Source organism: Panicum virgatum, chromosome 7N (assembly GCF_016808335.1).
Source record: "Panicum virgatum strain AP13 chromosome 7N, P.virgatum_v5, whole genome shotgun sequence".
Classification (NCBI taxonomy): domain Eukaryota; kingdom Viridiplantae; phylum Streptophyta; class Magnoliopsida; order Poales; family Poaceae; genus Panicum; species Panicum virgatum.
Genome location: NC_053151.1, coordinates 9333726 through 9352274, shown reverse-complemented (window position 1 = coordinate 9352274; position 18549 = coordinate 9333726). Strand labels below are relative to the sequence as shown.

Sequence of the window (18549 nt, the reverse complement as noted above, 5' to 3'; positions counted from 1 at the left end):
GGAAGATATGAACTTCGCTCAGCTTGCTGCAACTTACCCAGGTCAGTTATCAAAGATATGAACTTCCCCCACCAAGTCATTTTTCATCAAACATGAAGAAACTAGTCTCAATGAAAGACCTCTCGCTATGGGGCTATAACTACCATGATTGTCATGTGTTGCTGAGGGTGTTCCTTCCTATTGCAATTAGAGCAATAGCTAGTATATATATGTGAAGATGGTAATTACTCGGTTGTGTTATCTATTCAACAAGATTTTTCAAAAGGTGATCAACGAAGATGAATTGAAGGATCTCTAAGAATTTATTGGGGAGACTATGGCACAGCTCGAGATGTGCTTCCCTCCCAGTTCTTTTGATATAATGGAGCACCTAATGATTCACATGGTCGACCAGATATGTGCACTTGGTCCACTTTACCTACACGAAATGTGGACTTATGAGTATTTCATGTCCCACTGCCGGAAATCCCAAGTATGCCGAGTGCCTGCGGCATTGCCGAGTGCACAATATCGCACATTCGGCAAATATAATCTTTGTCAAGTGCATACTAAAAAGCACTCGGCAAACCTCTGACACTCGGCGTCCTATGGTTTTGCCGAGTGCCGGACGAACGACACTCGGCGAACAACACTGTTTGCCGAGAGCCTCCTCGGGGCACTCGGTACTCTACCTCTTTGCCAAGTGCCTCGACAAGGGCACTCGGCAAAACGTGTCACGTGCACCTCACGCACGCAAAACGCGCCTGTTGTGCCCGTTACTGTTGTGGGCCGTTATTCTTTGCCGAGTGCCGCCACAGAGCACTCGGTATTTAATTACTTTGCCGAGTGCCTACACAAGGGCATTCGGCAAACTGGGTCACGTGCCGCGCACGAGCCCGTTACCTTGGGAGGGCCGTGACGCCCGTTATTGTTTGCCGAGTGCCTAATCTATTGCACTCGGCAAACTTGGTCACGTGCCGTGCACGCGCCTATTACCATAGGAGGGCCGTCACGGCCGTTTTTCTTTGCCGTGTGCCAGAAGTGGGGTACTCGGCAAAAATCGTGTTTGCCGAGTGCTTTTACCTAGACACTCGGCAAAGCGACCATTTTTCATTTTCTGAAAAACAGCTTTGCTGAGTGCATTATGTTGACACTCGGCAAAGAATCAAAGTCTGCCGAGTGCCATACGGAAAGCACTCGGCAAAGAGTGAAAGTTTGCCGAGTGCTCAGAAGCTAGCACTCGGCAAAATTTGAATCTTTGCCGAGTGCTTTCCTTGTGGCGCTCGGCAAAGTCCCCCCGTTCCCACCAGTTTCGCCCGTCCCGTTTACTGTATGACTGTCCCATCCCGTCCCGTTCGCCCGTCACATTTCCCGGACGACCGTCCCGTTCACTTTTTGTTGCCGGGTGCGACCTGGCACACGGCATCACTTTGCCGAGTGTCCGAGAAATAGCACTCGGCAAAGCCTGCTTCGCCGTCAGTTTAAACGTCGTGTGCTCTTCGCCGTGAGCTACACTCGGCAAAGTTGTTGCCGAGTATTTTCTGGCCTTTGCCGAGTGTTTGTGGCACTCAGCAAAGTAGGAAAGTCCGGTAGTGTCCATTCTAAACCGGCATATTAAATCATGCTTACCCTGAGAGGTCCATGATAGAGGAATACAGTACTAAGGAAATCATCGAGTGTTGCCTAGGTTACCTACAATAAAGTATCCATTTGTTTGACCGCGTCCCGCACTTTTTGGGGAGGTTGGAAGGGGTTGGCACATTTGGGAGAAAAAAACATTCATTGATAAGGATCTTAAAGGTTTGTAACAAACACATTATAACAACTTGTTACAAAATAAACACTGTGTAGCAGCTAACAACCAAACAATTAAAGTTTCTTAAAAATTTACAGCAACACATTATTTGTTACCTTCTGTGATCAATATCTCTCAGGAATGAATTGACCCTATCAGGTAATATCGGTCTCCCTAAAATAATACTCAGTCCGTATTATGACGGGCGTACGCTTCTTGGTTGAGGAAGTCTGTCATAATCCAGACAACAACGCTCGTCAACTCACCGCCGCTGCCGAGCATCTTGGCGTGGGATTCCCTGCTGCATCGATTGGCTGCATACACCAGGAAATCGATCCAGATATCGAGGACCAATTTCAACACGGACTTGCTTCCTTTGTCCTTCTCTTTGTCTAGAAGTTCTTTAGCAACTTTATTAGCATAACAGAGGCGAGGGACACTATGGCTGTATTTCGGCCTCTCCTTGTTAACGGCATTTGCGATCTCATTTATGTGGCTGCGTTGGTCGGGCGGCTGCGCTGGACTGCTGGTCGTCACGCGCGAGCGCCCGCGCAGAAGGTATCCATGAGCCGCTCGCCCGGCCCATCACCTGCCTGCCTCTCGTCTGCTCGTCGGATGGCCCGGCCACCAGCGCCGCCAGCTGCTAGGTTTGGAGCCTTGGAGTGGACGATTCAGACTTAGTTGGTAACAGCCGAGCAGGAGGGGATGGGTGGGGGAGCGCTCGTGAGGGCCTTGTCGCCTCGGGCTGCCTCGCTGGGCCGCGAGTTGCTGGTTGGCGGCCTTGAATGCTAGCCCACGGGCTCGCACGAGTGAACTTTGGGCCGGCGATGACTAGCAGACTAGGGCCACTTCACCAAAATGTCAGATGAGCCATGAAAAAAATACTTAGGTATAAGAGGTTTTTTGGGCCAGGCCTAGGGCCCTGGCCCTAGTGGCCCTAGGTCCATATCTGCCCTTGCATTGATTCTATGTTACATATGAGCTACACATACAGATGAGTAAAGGATTACAACGAGGTGCCAATGGTGACTTCGGGAATCTCCAGATTTGCCGGTCCAGTCCTTCGGAGATGTTCATAGGGGTAGGGTTTGCGTATGTGTGTTCATAGGGGTGAGTGTGCGTGCGTGTTGTGAGCGTCTGTGTTGTACTGTACTAAAAAAAAGAGCTACACATACAGATGAGTTAAGGATCGGAATCCCACCAGTCACTCGAAAGATAGACAACCACGACTATGGTTGCATTTCCCGTGTTCCTAATTCAATATGCTGCCATGGGGATACTGACACAATTAGTCACTAGCTTGTTGCTACATGCTGTATGCGCAGATAGTGGTGGAAGTTTTCAGCCATGAGCCACAGGATGGTCGTCAACTCGGCGCCGCTGCTGATCTTCTTCGCATGGGACTCCCCGCTGCAGCGGTTGGCCGCGTAGAATAGAATCTCAATCCACACCTGAAGCACCACTTTCAAGATGTTGTCATCCTGTTTCTCGGCCAGTTTATGTGCCAGACTGATCGCGAATGGTAGACGAGGAGTCTTGTGCGAGAATGGTACATCCCTACTACCGTTGTCGTACAGCACCATAGCAAGCTTCTCCCTCTCAGCCTCGTCGCTTAGGCCGAAAACTCTCTTAAGCAAACCTGCTTGTCCATGGCCATGAGATCTTTCACTGTCCAGGATTGAGCCGCTCTTGTTACGCTCACGCCATACTTTGGCCATGTCGTCGCAGGTCACTTGGTACAGCCTGTCCAAAGCAAACCCTGGCAGCATGTAGGGGTGTCTCACAAGAGGAACATCATGTAGTTGGATATTGCCTCGATCGCCCTCACTGTCTTGTAGTCGTCCTCCACATGCCCATGCATCATTCTTCTTCTTCTTCTTCTTCTTCTTCTTTGGATCAAGAAAAGATCGGTGCCAATGTGCCACATGAGGATGCCCTCACTGAGCTCGACACCCAGGTACCATTCGAGGTCCTTGTGGTTGGCCAGCGCTACCTCACCCCAGCTTTTTCTCACAACGCCGATCGTGTTGACCTGTTCTGGGCTCTTATGTCGCACATGTGTGTGCAGCAACTCCTTGACATGCTCCGAGATCTCTATAGTCCGCGAGTAGTGTTTCTTGTTCCACCACTCCTCGAGACCAAGCACTTTCATCAACCAAGCAGCACTCGGACCACTCGTACCGCGGCTGCAGAAGCGTAGCATGTTGTACTGCCCCATGGTGCCTGACCACCGCCTTGCGACATTATTGAAGGTGAGCAAGCGGCGGAGGGACACAACCATGCGGCGAAACCGATCCCATCTTCCTCTACACAAGGCTGCATGCTTAAGCCAGCTCCAGCGCGTAGAGTACAGGAACGTGAGCGTCCAGCTCGACCCAAGAGCGCCGAGCAGCGACGCCAGCTCCAGGAAGAAGGCCCCAGCCAGCAAGGTGTAGGTGATGGCGATGTCGACATGGTTGTGGCCATGTTTTGCACTGAACCAAAACATCAGGAACGATGAGACGGCGGCGGCCAGGGAGAAAACACGAATCAGGTAACCTGACCAAGTGTGGATCACGGCTGCCTTTGTGTAGAGGATGTCATACAGCAGGGACAGCTCCATCTCCACCAGCCTCCACATGGTCTTCCACCCGTATTTGAGCAGCCTTTTATCGGCCGTATCAGGATCGACGTCGACCGAGGAATCCACTGCTGCGCGCAGGCAGATGTGGAAGACGGAGTGCGCGCGTCGTAGGAGGACCTCTTCTTCCTCTTGGAGAAGGTCCCCTCTCAACACCTGGGATTGGGAGAGGTCGACCTCATCGTACTCGGGGTAGACATAATGTTTTGCCGGCGGTTTCTTCCTGAGGGCGCTCCGGATGCTTCCAAGGTTGCCGTACTTGAGCGCCCATGTCCTCTCGCCGTACTTGAGGACGCCTGCCACGAACATGAGGATAGCCGGCAACAGGATGATGGCGGCGGTGTGCCTGTAGAGGACGTATGCGGCGCCAAGGACCTGCACAAGGAGGGTCAGCAGGTGGCGCTGCCAGAGCTTGTTGTCCTCGAGGGCGTAGGCGGTGATGATGTCGGGCCCCCCGAGATGGAGCAGCAGGAAGGGAGACCAGAACGCCACCAGCTGGTGATCGCGTGGCGTGCTGCTGAGGGAGAGATGGCCCAGAGCATAGATCGCCGTGGAGTCGGCCAGCTGGTACGCCAGCCAGAGGAGGAGCCTCAGGACGGTGGGCGCCTTTCGCCGGCGGATCCCGGCGAGGAGGAGCAGGACGACCTGCAACGTAAAGCTCAGCAGCACCAGGATCTGGATCGCCCACTGGTTCCAAAGGTCAATCGGCCATCCACCCATATTTGTCTGTCGCTACTAGATACTTACCTCCGATACGGACACCAATCGTACAGGAAACTCTAGGTGTGGGCGTATGGATCTTTTCAATGCCCATATGATGAATGTGAGCAGCTAATTATGCAATACGAGAAGTATAGGCGCATATATACATGAGCTGGCCGCACGGTCACAAAGTGGCAGTGGTAACTTAATTACAAACTTCCAAGGGATCGGAGCAGCTAGCGCACACCAGTGCGTGACTCGTAATAAGTAACTAATACGTAGCAGCAAGTGGATGGTGTAGGAACATGCACTGAACTTAACTGACAGTCACAAGAACGGGATACCTATGTCTGTACTCAATTTCAGTAATAAGAAGCCACTGAATTTCGCATCATGCATGTGCTTACTGCATTTGCATGGCAGCTAGTGCATGTGAGTAGACGTACGATCTTGCATTTTTCAGACAAACCAGTCCTTTTCTTTTCATTCATTCATGTGTGTGTGAGAGAGAGACAGAGGGAACTCATAATTATGCAGCTTAATTAACGGTAGTATATACACTTTGAGCCGGCAGATTAGGTACATTAATTGATAAGTACAGTCCCAAAGCATGTGCTCACTACCAAAACCATCGCAATTGCGAGTAGTTACGAGATCCGATCGATCTAATCATGTATGCCGCCTGACAGTGCCAGCTACAAGCAATAGGGGTGGTATTACGTACGGACAATAATGCAATAATGGTCACTATTACAGCACTAACAACCAGAGGCAAGGCTAGATGCAGAAGAACCCAGGTGCACCATCTTATCGTATTCCTAGCAACTCTACAATCCTCAAGTAATTGATTCACTAATAAATTGTCACACCCGGTTTCAAAAACAAAACTAAATGCATCTCATATGTGCGCCAGGATCAAATTTACACATGTATCATAGACATTAAAAGTAAATATATCACAAGACAGTGTTCAAAACGTAAGCAAGAGAGAGTAAATAACCTTATTACACTCCGATAAATAGACACAAAGGTCTTTATCCTGAATGAGTACTGCAGCAGCGGCTTCCTCCACAGGTAGGTGACTGGTGAACGCACGCCTAGAACTCCTCGAAGCCGTTGTTATTCTCCACTTCAATGTTCTCTTCTGAACAACATTTAGGCAAGTGTGAGTACTCTTATGGTTGATACTCGGCAAGTGGGGGAAAATGCATGTCCATCAAGAGAGGCTAGGGTTTATAGCGGTTAGCATTTTTAGTTGGTCATATTTTATTAGCGAGCACCTATTAACTAGATATAAGTTTATACCAACCCACTTATGCATAAAGGACATATCATTATATCAAAACCATAGAAACCTCAGGTTAAATTATTCTTCAAGTTTGATTATAATGTGAGGGTCCAAGCCGCTCGTAACCATGAGCACGATTGAAATATCAGTTTTACACTCTGCAGAGGTTGTACACTTTCACCATAACTCGTGTCTCCTGATTTACCCGAGGTAGCTAGCCTCTTAAACACTTCCTTTGGTGAGTGGCAAGGAATTCACTACGAAGCCTTTACAAAGACACATAGAAAACTAATGGCCCACTAGAGTTTCAGTAGCGGAGTGGACCATAACCCTCCCTAATGGTTAGCACCTTAGCAAAGGCTGCTACTCCAAGAGGACCGGGCTATACCCCATCACCGACCTCTCATTGCCCTTTTGTTAAGGCCACCAGTTAACGACATGCCTAATTAATCGGCTAAGGTCAGAGCCATGTGATATTGTGGTTGTACTATTTTCTTGAGTGGGTCTCCATCTTCCAATAAAACATCATGATCTTGTAATTAACAAAGATAAAAACATAAAGCATGTTTAGTATTTCTCAAAAGTTCAATATATCGACATCCCAAGATAAAGCATCTAAGCATTTCTACCCAACAAGATTTATTAAACCCGGTGTTCAAGGTTCCAAAATAAAAGACTAGGTAAATCTTTAATAGGTGACCCATCAAATTTATGCAATAAAGACATAAAGTAAAGTGAATTTTCAAGCTATTATTAGGACAAAAGGGAATATACTGGGGGAGTTGTCCACTTGCCTTCCTTGCCAAACTGTTGTGTCTCTTCCTCGTACTATTACTCTTGATCTCCCTTGAACGGGGCATTGTCTACACGATCACACAAGCAAAACATACAACAAATAAGAAATAGCACAACAAACAGTAAAAATAGGGACAGATACGATGATAAAGATGTTGTACGTGTTGCAAGGATTGCGTAAGCATAAGAATCGCTGAAAACAGAGTTAGAACAAAAAAGATATAGCTAAAACAAGGTTCAGGGCTTATATGTGAAGAAACAGAACTCCCAGAGGTTAAACTAAAAGAAACTAGGAGCTAAAACATAATTAAACATAAAACTTAGGTTTAGATTTGAAAATGGAGGGGTCTTGGACAGCGGGTTCTATTTTGGAAAGCTCGGAGGTTAAAACGGAAGAAAAAGAGCCTTTTTGGAATTACTTTTGAACTGATGAGGAGTGCAGGTTGATTTCTATAAAACTGTGGGTCCTTTTTGCAAAAAGACCAGGGCTGACGGTATTGAATTTGGTTAGATCTGATTCGATCCATTGGATCAAGATCCAATGGCTCAGAAAGAACGGGGCGGCTTGCGGGCGAACGGCTCATCTCCGCAGGTGGCTGGCTCGGCTACGGCTCGGGTCGGGTCACGCAAGCAGCAGCTTGGCTGCGGCTCAACTCGGCGCCGAGCTGAACCAGCGGCGGCGGGCGGTGGCGCACAGCCGGAGTTCACCGGAATCGGTGCTCCGGGCCACGATTTGGCATGGGGAGAAGCTGAGGAGAGGGAGGGCGCGACGGCGAGCTCGATGGAGAGGTTAGCGTGGCGCTGCGGTCTGGTGGAGGTGGCGTACGACGGCGAGGGGCGGTCGGGATCGTCGGAGGTGGCAGAATCCGGCCGTCCAGAGCTCGGCCTCGCGCGCAGGAAAGCCGAGAAGGACGAGGGGACGACGGCGCACACGATGAAGGGGTCGACGAGGGCACGCGGGGCTGGCAAGGTGGTGCTCCATCCTCCATGGCGAGCGACGGCGTCCTGCTCCAGTGAGCAATCCAGAGCAAGGGAGGGTGGGAGAGAGAGAGAGGGGAAACAAGACCGGGGGCATCCTCACCACGGTGCTGATCTCCAGTGGTGGTTTGTCATCGGGGAGAGGCGTCGATGAAGGTGATCGATGGCGGCAGCACTTTGGAACGGTGGTGACGGCGCTGCAGGGCAGAGGAGCAAGGAGGCGAGAGAGAGAAGTGAGGGAAAGGGAGGCAGGTGAGGCTCGGAGCGTCTTTATATAGGCCGAAGAGGGAAGAGGGAAGGCCAGGAAAGGTAGGGGCGTAGCTCGAGCGGCCGGCCATGAAGGCCAAGATGGTGTCGGTCGGTACTGGCCGAGGAGGAGGGGAGGCGAGGGGACTGCGGCGGCATTCAAGAGCATGGAAGATGGCGACATAGAGTGGGGGAAAGGCGAGCGTGTGTGGGCACTCGGGCGGCCGGCGGCGCTCGTCACGGGGAGAGGAACTGGCTAGAGGTAGGGGATGGCGCCGACAGGCGGGCCCAGTGCGTCAGTGAGAGAGAAGGTGGGAGAGGGGAAGGGGACTGGGCCAGTTCTGTTGGGCTGACTGGGCTGCGAGGAAAAGAAAGGAGGGAGGGAGAAGGGAGTGGGCTGGGCTGAAAGGAGAAGTTTTCCTTTTTTTTACACAAACATCATTTGAATAAATTTGTTTTGAATTCAAACAAAATTTAAATTTGGGTGTTACATAAATAGCTTTAGATCTTCACTTGGACCCAGGTGCACCTACACTAGGAAAAATGACCGTGGCATCGCCCTTGCTAACAACCATTTAGCGTAGGAGGCAACTAGAACGAGAAAGGCAAAATAGCCAATCTCGTCCTCTAACTTTTGTCTGCGGGTCAACTTGGTCCTCCAACTTTCGCAAAGTCCAAATTAGTCCTTCAACTTCTGTTTTCGGCATCAACTTCATCCTCGAGCTGAGCTGGACAGCCACGTCGGCGTTCCATGTCATCCAGCTGTATGTCAGGGTATTCATACGTGTGTTAAAAGTCAATATTGCCCTTTAGCTCTATGGGTCCACCACAGCATGCGCTTCTCATTTTCTGGATGCTCTCGTGCAGATGCCTCCTTTCTATTCTCCTCTCAGTTTCCCCTTCCGCCTCCACAGTAGTGCCAATCGAGAGCGCTGATGGCTCGTGGTGGCCGTCGGAGGAATGGATTTGTGCTAGAATGGAAGGAAGAACACATGGCGTCGAGGAATCAGACTACATGCATGCAGATACGAAGGTTAGGCATTGATTTTTTTGCCCCAAGCTGGAAATTTGCGAGCTTGATTGGTGTTGAAATTGGTTACTTCCTGTACTACATTTCATACCAAAATCACTTGCTGTTGGCAGCTCCAACGGTTGCTCGAAGAACACACCCTAATAAGAGTAGGGTGCCACAGCAGGACTCGCGTGGCAGTGAGGAGGTGGAGGCCGCGGAGCAGGGTTCTGTGGAGACCACCGGCGCAGGGGCTCGCGAAGGTGGCGGCACAGGGCCCGTGGAGGCTGCCGACGCAGGGTCCCACGGACATGGAGGCCACCGGCGTCAGGGAGCCAGAGGCTGGCGGAGGCTGAGGGGGTAGGAGCTCGCGGAGTTTGAGGCGGAGGGACAGAGGCAAGCAGTGGCTGGCGATGAGGCCGTTTGGCGCATGGCTCGGTAGAGCTTGCCGCGCCCCCGCGAGGGCTCACCCGGCGGGGGGAAGGCGTGGGCGGCCGCGGTGGGGCTCGCCCGGCGGCTGTGGTAAACCAAATGAAAGAAGAGCATATTGGATATTTCCTGTAAGATGAGGGATGGCGTGGCGGCGTGGTAAGCCGATGTGGCTGTCCAGCTCGGCTCAAGGATAGAGTTGGTCCGGAGAGTATAAGTTGAGGGACTGATTTGGGCTTCGTGAAAGTTTTGGGATCAAGTTGACCCACGTGCAATAGTTTGAGAATGAGATTGGCTATTTTGCCAACGAGAAATGATTGTGTCTTATGCAATAATTCAGTGGAAGGAACTACAGAAAATCTCTTCTTTAAATGGTCCCCTTTCTCAAGGCTGCTGGAATCTTGCTGGAATCTTTTACATCTACACATTCCCAATCAAGCATCAATTCTTGAGATCCTGGAATTTCTAATAGGTAGGCTGCAAACACCAATTTTCATGAGCATAATCCTCCTCCTCCGCTGGACATTTTGTACCACAAGAAATGATCTCATCTTTGAGGGGACAACAGCCAACTTTGGAAGGATGCCGTTTAAATTTCAAGAAAGAACTCGACTTGCTTCAACATGGAGTACAGAACAAACACAAGCAACACCTTTTTTTTTTTGGTGGAACACAAGCAACAACTTGAAGAATGGAGAACCCTTTTTTGCATAGACTGTGTTTTGTTTTTATTTTTCTTTGTCTCCTTTGTTTCTTGAGTTTTACTTGTACAAACTCGGTTTATTTTCTCTTTTAATATATAACCAGTAGGGAATCTAACACCCTCCTCTTTTTCATAAAAAAAACTAGACCGAGACCTCTCTCGGTCTGCACCAACACCCCCACGAATATATTAATTTGCTTTGGCAGGATGCGGGGTGGGCCCTCGATACATTATTTTTGATACTATGGTAGTGATTGGGTAAGGAACTCATGTGGCAGTGAATAGGTAGGTTTTGGTATAAAGTTTAAAGTTAAAAGGTAAAGAAACACAGGCGTGCATACTCGAAGCTTCTTATAACAACTGCATTCAACAGCTCACAAGAAAATTAGGATTTCAATGCATTACTGCATCAAGTCAACCAACCGGTAATCACACTCAATAGCTTGATACAAAATAATATCTGTAGAGAATGAATTGACTCTAATAGGAAATACATGTCTCCCTGCAGTACTCAATCCCTATGACGAGCGTAGGCTTCTTGGTTGAGGAAGTCTGTCATAATCCAGACAACGCTCGTCAACTCACCGCCGCTGCTGAGCATCCTGACGTGGGATTCCCTGCTGCATCGATTGGCTGCGTACACTTGGAAATCCATCCAGACATCAAGGACCAAATTCAACACGGCCCTGCTGCCTTTGTCCTTCTCTCTGTCAAGTAGTTTTTTAGCAACTTCATTAGCATAACAGAGGCGAGGAACAGCGTGGCTGTATTTCGGCCTCTCCTTGTACACGGCGTTTGCGAGCTCATTTATGTGGCTCAGTTCAGTGACAGTAGGGCCATCATTCAGGCGGAATATTTCCTTGAGCACTGCACCAACATTTCCAGTTCTTGGATGGCCATGGTTCTTGCACCTGTCTGATAGATTTTCGCAGGTTCGCCGGTACAGCATGTTCTGGGCAAGGCCAGGGAGCATTTTAGGGTGGTCAATGAGGAGGAACATCATGTAATTGGACAGCATCCTTATACCCTTCACCAGATCAGCTGTGTCGTCGTCGCCGGCATCTCTTCTGCTTTTGGCTAGGAAGATGTCTGTGCCGATGTGCCATATTATGACTCCCTCTTGGAACTCAACGCCGAGGTTTCTTTCATTCTTGATACGCTCATACAAGTCCCGGTCCTCCCTCTCAAGTGCGTCTTGACCCCAGCTCTTTCTGATTACACCCTGTGAATTCAAACCCGTCTCTGTTAATCTGTGTATGTACTCAAACAACCCCTGCTTCAGGCTATCAGAAATGTCAACTGTTGCAGAGTAATGCTTCCTATTCCACCACTCCTCGAATCCCAACATCGCGGCAAATCTGCCCAAAAGGGGTTTATAGGCCCTCTCGCGGCGACTGCAGTAGTGTAACATGTTATACTGCCCCATTTCGCCAGACCACCTCCTACCTGACTGGTTGCTGCCAACCATTCTCTTGGTAGCCTTGACAATGTGTCGAAGCCGGTCCCACCTTCCGGTACATAGGGCTGCGTACCGGAGCCGGCTCCATCGTGTGGTGCACAAGAATGCATATGCCCATGAGGATCCTAGGGCGTTCAGCAGGGATGCTGCCTCCATAAGGAATGCCCCAGCCAGCAAGGCGTACGTGACGGCAACATCTGCCTTTTGGTCATCCCTGCCACTGAAATGGAACAGCAGAGACGAGGCAGCAATGGAGGCGGATGCGGCGAAACGGATGAAGTAACCAGGCCAAGTGTGGATCACGGCAGCCTTGGTGTAGAGGATGTCGTACAACAGGGAGAGCTCCATCTCCGCGAATGCCCACATGCCCTTGGAGCCTTCCTTCCTAAGAGCCCTGAGCATCTCAAAGGTGTTGTGCTCGGGATCTTTCTCCAGCCAAGAATCCACCATTGCACGCTTGCATATGTGGAACATGTAATGAGCCCGGTGCAAATAGGCTTCATCTTCGTTGATGGTTTTCTTCACTAGTCCTTGATCCCAATCATGGAAGTGATGATGATGCCTAGCGATTGGTTGCTTCTTGAGAGAGTTTCGGATGCTGTTCATGTTACCGCCCCTGATTGCCACAACCCTCTCTGCATACTTGCCGATGCCGACCCCCCACATCAACAAGGCGGGAAGGAGAAGGAAGGTGTCATCTCGAGGGAGATGCTTGTAGAGGATGTATGTTGCTGCTAGCACCTTGACGATGAAGACCTGCAGGTGGCGCAGCCAGAGTTGGTTGTCATGGAACGCGTACGCGGCGATGCTGTCTGGGCCGCCGCGGTGTAGGAGAAGGAAGGGTGCCCAGAATGGCATGAGCCGGTGGTCGCGCGGCGTGCTGCTCAGGGAGAGGAGTCCGATTGCATAGATCCCTATAGTGTCAGCCAGGTGGTATGCCAGCCATAGAGGGACCCTCAGAAACATGGAGGCCCTGCGTCTCCGGATTCCGGCAAGGGGTAGGAGGAGGACATGCAGGCTGAGGCTGAAGAGCAGCAGGATCTGGATGGCCCAACGGTTTGTGAGGTCCAGTGGGTTCACAGCCATTTTGCTCTCGCGTACAATATTGAAAACAGGTGATTGTTCAGAGGAGGATAGATCGACCTGCTACATTGAATATTAATCAACATGTGTAGATTGAAAAGGTGAAAATTTCATTGTAAAGCCAGATATGATATTATCATTTGTTTAGACTAGCATAGACGCTATTAACTTTCAATTTAAAAATATAATGAATTATACATTAATTAAATTAATATCCAAATTAAATAAAAAAAATATGTACCATGGATACTGCTTGCTATCTCGTGGCTTAGGTCTATACAAACCTATTGCAATACAACCAGAGCTAAAACAATTAAACAGTTGAGGGATTTGTTTAGATGAATGCTCCCTAATCATCAGTAGTGTTCTCATAAGTTTTTGAGAGAAGTCCAAATGATGGGTTGGAATACTATTAGTGCTAGCCTAACAGAGTTTTTACTATTTTCCGGTCTGTAGATTGGTGCACGTGTCGTCATTCTTCAAATTTATTTTCAGAGGTTTTCAATAACTGAAGTACAATATGGTGTCTCCTGAAGTTTAATGTGCTCTCTATATATATCATTGGTCCATGTACACCATAGCAAATAAACAAAATAAAAAAGAAGGAAAAAGTCTAAATTACTTTCCTCAACTATATAGTCAAAGTCTAGATAACCCCCCTAAATTATGGTTTGGTTTATTTTACCTCTCAAACTATACCTTTTGATTCAAATTACCCCCTAATAGAATTTGTCTCTTTTATTTCTGCATGCACAGGTGGAGTTTTAAGTTAAAACTTTACAAGATGATAGTACACATCATAAAAAATGTTAGAAAAAATACATTATAATTTTTTCTCATTATTTTGATAGGTTAGGATAATTAATAATAAATTAATCATTGGAGTTCAAAATTATATGAAAAATAATGATGAAAAAATTCTAACAATGTTTTAAAATATTTATTGTGATATCCACTACTATCATGTAAAATTTAAAATTAAAATTAAACTTGTGTATAAAGAAACAAAAAAAGATAAATTGTATTATAAGCAAGACAAAATGAACTAAATGGTATAGTTTAGGGGGTAAACTGAACTAAGTTATAATTTAGGCAGTTATCTGGACTATGGCTATAGTTGAGGGGGTAATTTAAACTTTTTCCAAAAAAGAACAAGCAGCAAGATAATATTGGCGAACATGGCAAGTTCATTTTCCATTAAAAATATCCATTCACATCAGAAAGTCCTAATAAATATTAAAAAATTACAAATTTGCTAGGAACATATATATTATTAGTTTGTAAAATAAAGAAACCACAGGCTATATAGGGGCAGTTCTGACGTACTTTGATGCCATCAGTGAGATTTAAAACTTACAGACTCTGGTGCAAATATCACAACACTAAGAAAATGTTGCCATGAATTTAATTATCATTTAATACAGAAAATAATTGAATGTGATATTCAAATTGTGTGTTGGCGGTTAATATAAACATCACATACCTGATTGTTTTCAAAGATTCTACTTATGAACATTGTTTTCAATACTTGACCATTTACAACAAAAATGCATGCCGCCATTATGTTTACTTTTTCGCAATAAATTGTAGATATGACACACTTCAAATAATCCATTTTCCCGAAAACCTATACCACAAAGGCCATATGTAAATAAAGAAACTATCTAAATCGGTCCTTTGATAAATGGAAAAATACCAGGTCCTTATTTGTATAATTTCATTATTTTAAATATATAACGAGTAGATCATTATAACTGAGTTTAATGACATTATTGCTCAAGAGCACACAGCAGATATCAACAAGGCACTAAAATCAACAGCCACCTTAAGTAAGGCCCCAAAAAGAGATGCAGACAGCTGAATTCCAGTTAATTATCAATGTCTTAACAAAATTCCTGCAAGACACAAACTCTACTACCAATCACTCACCAATAATATCGAAGTTAATTAACGGCCTGAACAAGATATCCGCTAATATCATATTGTTCATTTTTTAGTACTAAAATGACAATTAAAGTTATATGCGCATAGGCCTTAACCAGGGGTAACTAGGTATGGAACTTTCGGAGATTTGATGAAATGAGGGGAAACATCTAAATTAAGAAATCATAGTAAAGTCTAAATAATACAAACAATCGACCTTACGAAATCTTAACCATGTAATTATATTGGGATTGTATAGGAAGGAAAACCTCTATCATCCTTAATGAAGAACACTTTGAGGGAAATAAACATTGCTATTGTTAATATATTTGAAACTGATGCGGTGAAGGAAATTTTTATGAATATGTTCATACTTTTGAGGTAAACTGTACAGGAAGGAAAACGGTGACGTAGTGGTGTGCGTATACCAGTGATAATAATTAAGTTGTCAGCAGCTCGTGGTAATTCCCCCCTCGTCCTATCCACTGATGAGGAAAATGTGAGTGGTATACAAGCCTTTTGATTGAGATGAGTTCAGATGACAGAAAACCAAGTGTGACCGCTTCAATTTCTTGAGATGAACGTGGCTGATCTGCAGAAATGAGATAATCAAGAGTGGGAGACTGGAGAAAACATTGTCACTGCTCCGACAAATATAATACAAGAACTAACTGCATTATATAAATACACATAGACAGGCACGTATTCCTTACCTGACTAAGAAAGAAGAAGGAACATCAAATCCTGCATGTCTTGCTCACTGATTCAGAAGAAAAGGCCAAGGATAAGCTGAAGAAAAAGCAGAGGAAACAGGGCGAGGTCTTGCTCACTGCATTTGTTAGAGGCGATATGTGGCAGTGTGAGCACACACAAGCTGCAGCCGAGCGTCCAACAATAATATAGTCTAAGCAGTTCCAGGTTACAAACCAATCAGTGGAAGTTACACCTGTGGCAAATTGAAATGTTTTATCTACGTTGCCTTTTACTATTAAAAAGAAGAGAACTTTCTGTGGGTTTGTGTGATGTATGCCATGCAAAATAATTGGTTGTGCGGTTGGCATGCCCAATTGCATTTGTTTTCAGGGTAATAAGAATTGAAGCGGGAAGGTTAGATCAAGCGTACCAGCGTTTCTATTTTCAGGTTGGTTACAACTAGACGATCTATTTTTGTAGACATACAGCAAGAGGATCTTGTGTGGAGTAATAGGTACCTGGGATATATCCATCTATTTCAGAATCATTTTAGCGACAGTGCTATCTTATACCAATATTTTTTTATTCTTCACTCTATATACCTGTTCGTTATATTGTCCTAAACAAGTCCAAGAGCTTTATTTAGGAAAACATGTTAATAGTAGTTTAAAGCTGTACGCTTACAAACCTAAGAGCTTCTTAAATTTAAACTTGTGTATCTGTGTGTGAAAACGCTATACAGCAATGACAACTTTCGTGTATGTGGTTGAAAAGTGAGAATTTGGTGATGCTCAGGAGCGTCAGGTATGAATCGTCTATTTCCTAAAGCACGACAGGTGGCATGGTGTTGAAGCAGAAACTAACGAATAAGCATCTCTCTTGAACCTGAGCCATTTCACTTTGGATTTTATTTAGTTTCTTGGGTCACAACTTTAATACTATCTGTTGCATCAGTTATACTAAATGCAGGTGCCCGCTTTTTTTTTTTGCATGGGCTATGGCGCGCGGTCTACTCGTCAAGAGCATGCGGCCGATTAATCAAGGCTGCTAGAAGTCACATGTGTGACTAGGAGTCAAGGTATCATACAGTCCATCCGTTCCTAAATATAAGACATTTTAGAATTTTGAGGACAGATTATGGCTGTGTAGAAAAGACTCTCCTACCTCTAACTATTAAGCATTGGGACTCTATTTGGGCAACTAAATATATGTGCTAATTAAAGTAGCATGCCCTTTCCCATGCACATCCCCCACATGGCTGCATGCACACCTTTTTATTGGCAAAGACTAGAAATTGATGCATAATTAAGATCGTTGGGTCCACTCTCAACCCCAGGATGCCTTATATTTGTGTATGAATTTTAAATTCCAGAATGTCTTATATTTGGGGACGGAGAGAGCAAGTTATAATGGGCTCAGCAAGTGACCTAATAAGAAACTGAAAGGATCGGGTGCTGTAGCCTAAGAGGGGGAGGGGGTGAATTAGGCACTAATAAAAACTTTGATCCATGGCTCCAACTAGTTTGCACAAAACTTAAACTAAAACATGCTATCTAGATGTGTAACTAAGTTGTTCTAGTGTGAAACCCCTATCTCAAAAGAGTTTAGCAACCTATAGCCTTTCCTATCAAGAAACTATTCTATGAAAGTAAAGGCACACAAATTGCTAGTATGAAATGCAGAATCTTAATGAGCGGGATATGAGATAGTAAACTCTTGACGCGGGTGTTTATCCCTTGGTTCGGTTAGCCACAAAGGCACACCTACATCCACGTTGTTGTAGCACTCACTAAGAGTATTGCTACTCGGCCACCAAGTCTCTTCCGTGAACACAATCACGGTCACCTTGGCCCCGAGTTCCACTAAGGAGCTTCTCCACAAAGGATGGGGGTCTCCACGTCCCCCGCACAAAGATGTCGTCGCCGCTCCACACCAAGTCGGAGGGTCGATGACGTTGCCGGCGAGCTTCACGCTCCAAGGTGCCGGCGCACCAAGCTCTTGTTTTGGTTCGCTAATGAACCACAGCACAAAGGCTCGAAGCCTTGCAATCTCACTCACTAAGAGCTAAACATTTACACAACACTCTCAAAGTGTACTAAGGGCTAAAGATATGATCTTGATGCTCTTGTATGGCTTGGAGATGTTCTTGGGTGTGTGTGGGATGTCCAGCAACTCCAGCAAACTTCAAATGGCCGGGGTGAGACATATATATAGGTCACCAAGTCTTGTAGCCGTTGCTCTAACGGTCAGCAGAAAATCTGCGTATCATCGGATGAACCGATGCCTCTAGCAGGGGTAGCGTCAGTTCATCCGGTCACTCTAAGACACGAAGTAGCCGTTGAACTTCTGTCTGCTGACACAGTGACCACCGGTTGAACCGATGCTTGCCCGTCGGTCAAACCGGTCACTCACAACCTTCTTCTCTTCTACTTGCGTCAATGCACCGACGCAATACTCCGATGCACCGTCGGTTGAACCGGTGCTGAGAAAATTTCTCCTGGGCACTTGACATCGTCTCTGGTATACAGTACGCCCAATGCACCGATGCCCTTTCTTGGACCGTCGGTTCAACCTGTGCCTATAGGCTGACTTGGCTTCGATTCCCTCCTGCACCAAACATCATAGCGTCGGTTCTTCCGACAAGCGTCGGATGCACCGATGCTTAGGCATCGGTTCTTCCGGTGCTCCTGATCCGAAGCCTATCTTCTCTTTCTCTTTGTCATCACTTGAACCTAAAAGCCTGAGAATGGTCATCTTAACAATCATATTAGTCCAAGTGTTGTGTTGTCATTTGATTACCAAAATCACTCGAAATGGCATAAATGGTGCCATGTTCGTTTCAGAAAC

At 46.6% G+C, this 18549-nt stretch overlaps 4 protein-coding genes across 4 annotated transcripts; all 4 read right to left on the bottom strand.

The window, feature by feature from the left end:
- Positions 1–3069: 3069 nt before the first annotated feature.
- On the bottom strand, positions 3070–3543 carry LOC120680913. The gene has a single exon (XM_039962490.1). The coding sequence runs from the start codon at positions 3541–3543 to the stop codon at positions 3070–3072; it is 474 nt and encodes a 157-aa protein (XP_039818424.1).
- Positions 3544–3554: 11 nt separating this feature from the next.
- Positions 3555–5114, bottom strand: LOC120680911. The gene has a single exon (XM_039962489.1). The coding sequence runs from the start codon at positions 5112–5114 to the stop codon at positions 3555–3557; it is 1560 nt and encodes a 519-aa protein (XP_039818423.1).
- Positions 5115–11055: 5941 nt separating this feature from the next.
- On the bottom strand, positions 11056–12351 carry LOC120680910. The gene has a single exon (XM_039962488.1). It carries the CDS (start codon positions 12349–12351, stop codon positions 11056–11058), a length of 1296 nt encoding a protein of 431 aa, XP_039818422.1.
- A 55-nt stretch (positions 12352–12406) lies between these two features.
- LOC120680909 lies at positions 12407–13089 on the bottom strand. The gene is made up of 2 exons (XM_039962487.1): positions 12564–13089; positions 12407–12483 (listed from the first exon to the last, which is right to left on the bottom strand). Exons 1-2 carry the CDS (start codon positions 13087–13089, stop codon positions 12407–12409), a joined length of 603 nt encoding a protein of 200 aa, XP_039818421.1.
- Positions 13090–18549: the final 5460 nt, after the last annotated feature.

What these genes read in the sequence shown, in the direction of transcription:
- LOC120680910 (XM_039962488.1), bottom strand. Translation starts at nt 12,351, where the DNA reads ATGGAGCTCTCCCTGTTGTACGACATCCTCTACACCAAGGCTGCCGTG.
- LOC120680909 (XM_039962487.1), bottom strand. Translation starts at nt 13,089, where the DNA reads ATGGCTGTGAACCCACTGGACCTCACAAACCGTTGGGCCATCCAGATC. An exon ending in GAAGCAACCAATCGCTAGGC is followed by an intron (nt 12,484 to 12,563) that starts ATCATCATCACT and finishes TTGCACCGGGCT; the next exon opens with CATTACATGTTCCACATATG.
- LOC120680913 (XM_039962490.1), bottom strand. Translation starts at nt 3,543, where the DNA reads ATGCTGCCAGGGTTTGCTTTGGACAGGCTGTACCAAGTGACCTGCGAC.
- LOC120680911 (XM_039962489.1), bottom strand. Translation starts at nt 5,114, where the DNA reads ATGGGTGGATGGCCGATTGACCTTTGGAACCAGTGGGCGATCCAGATC.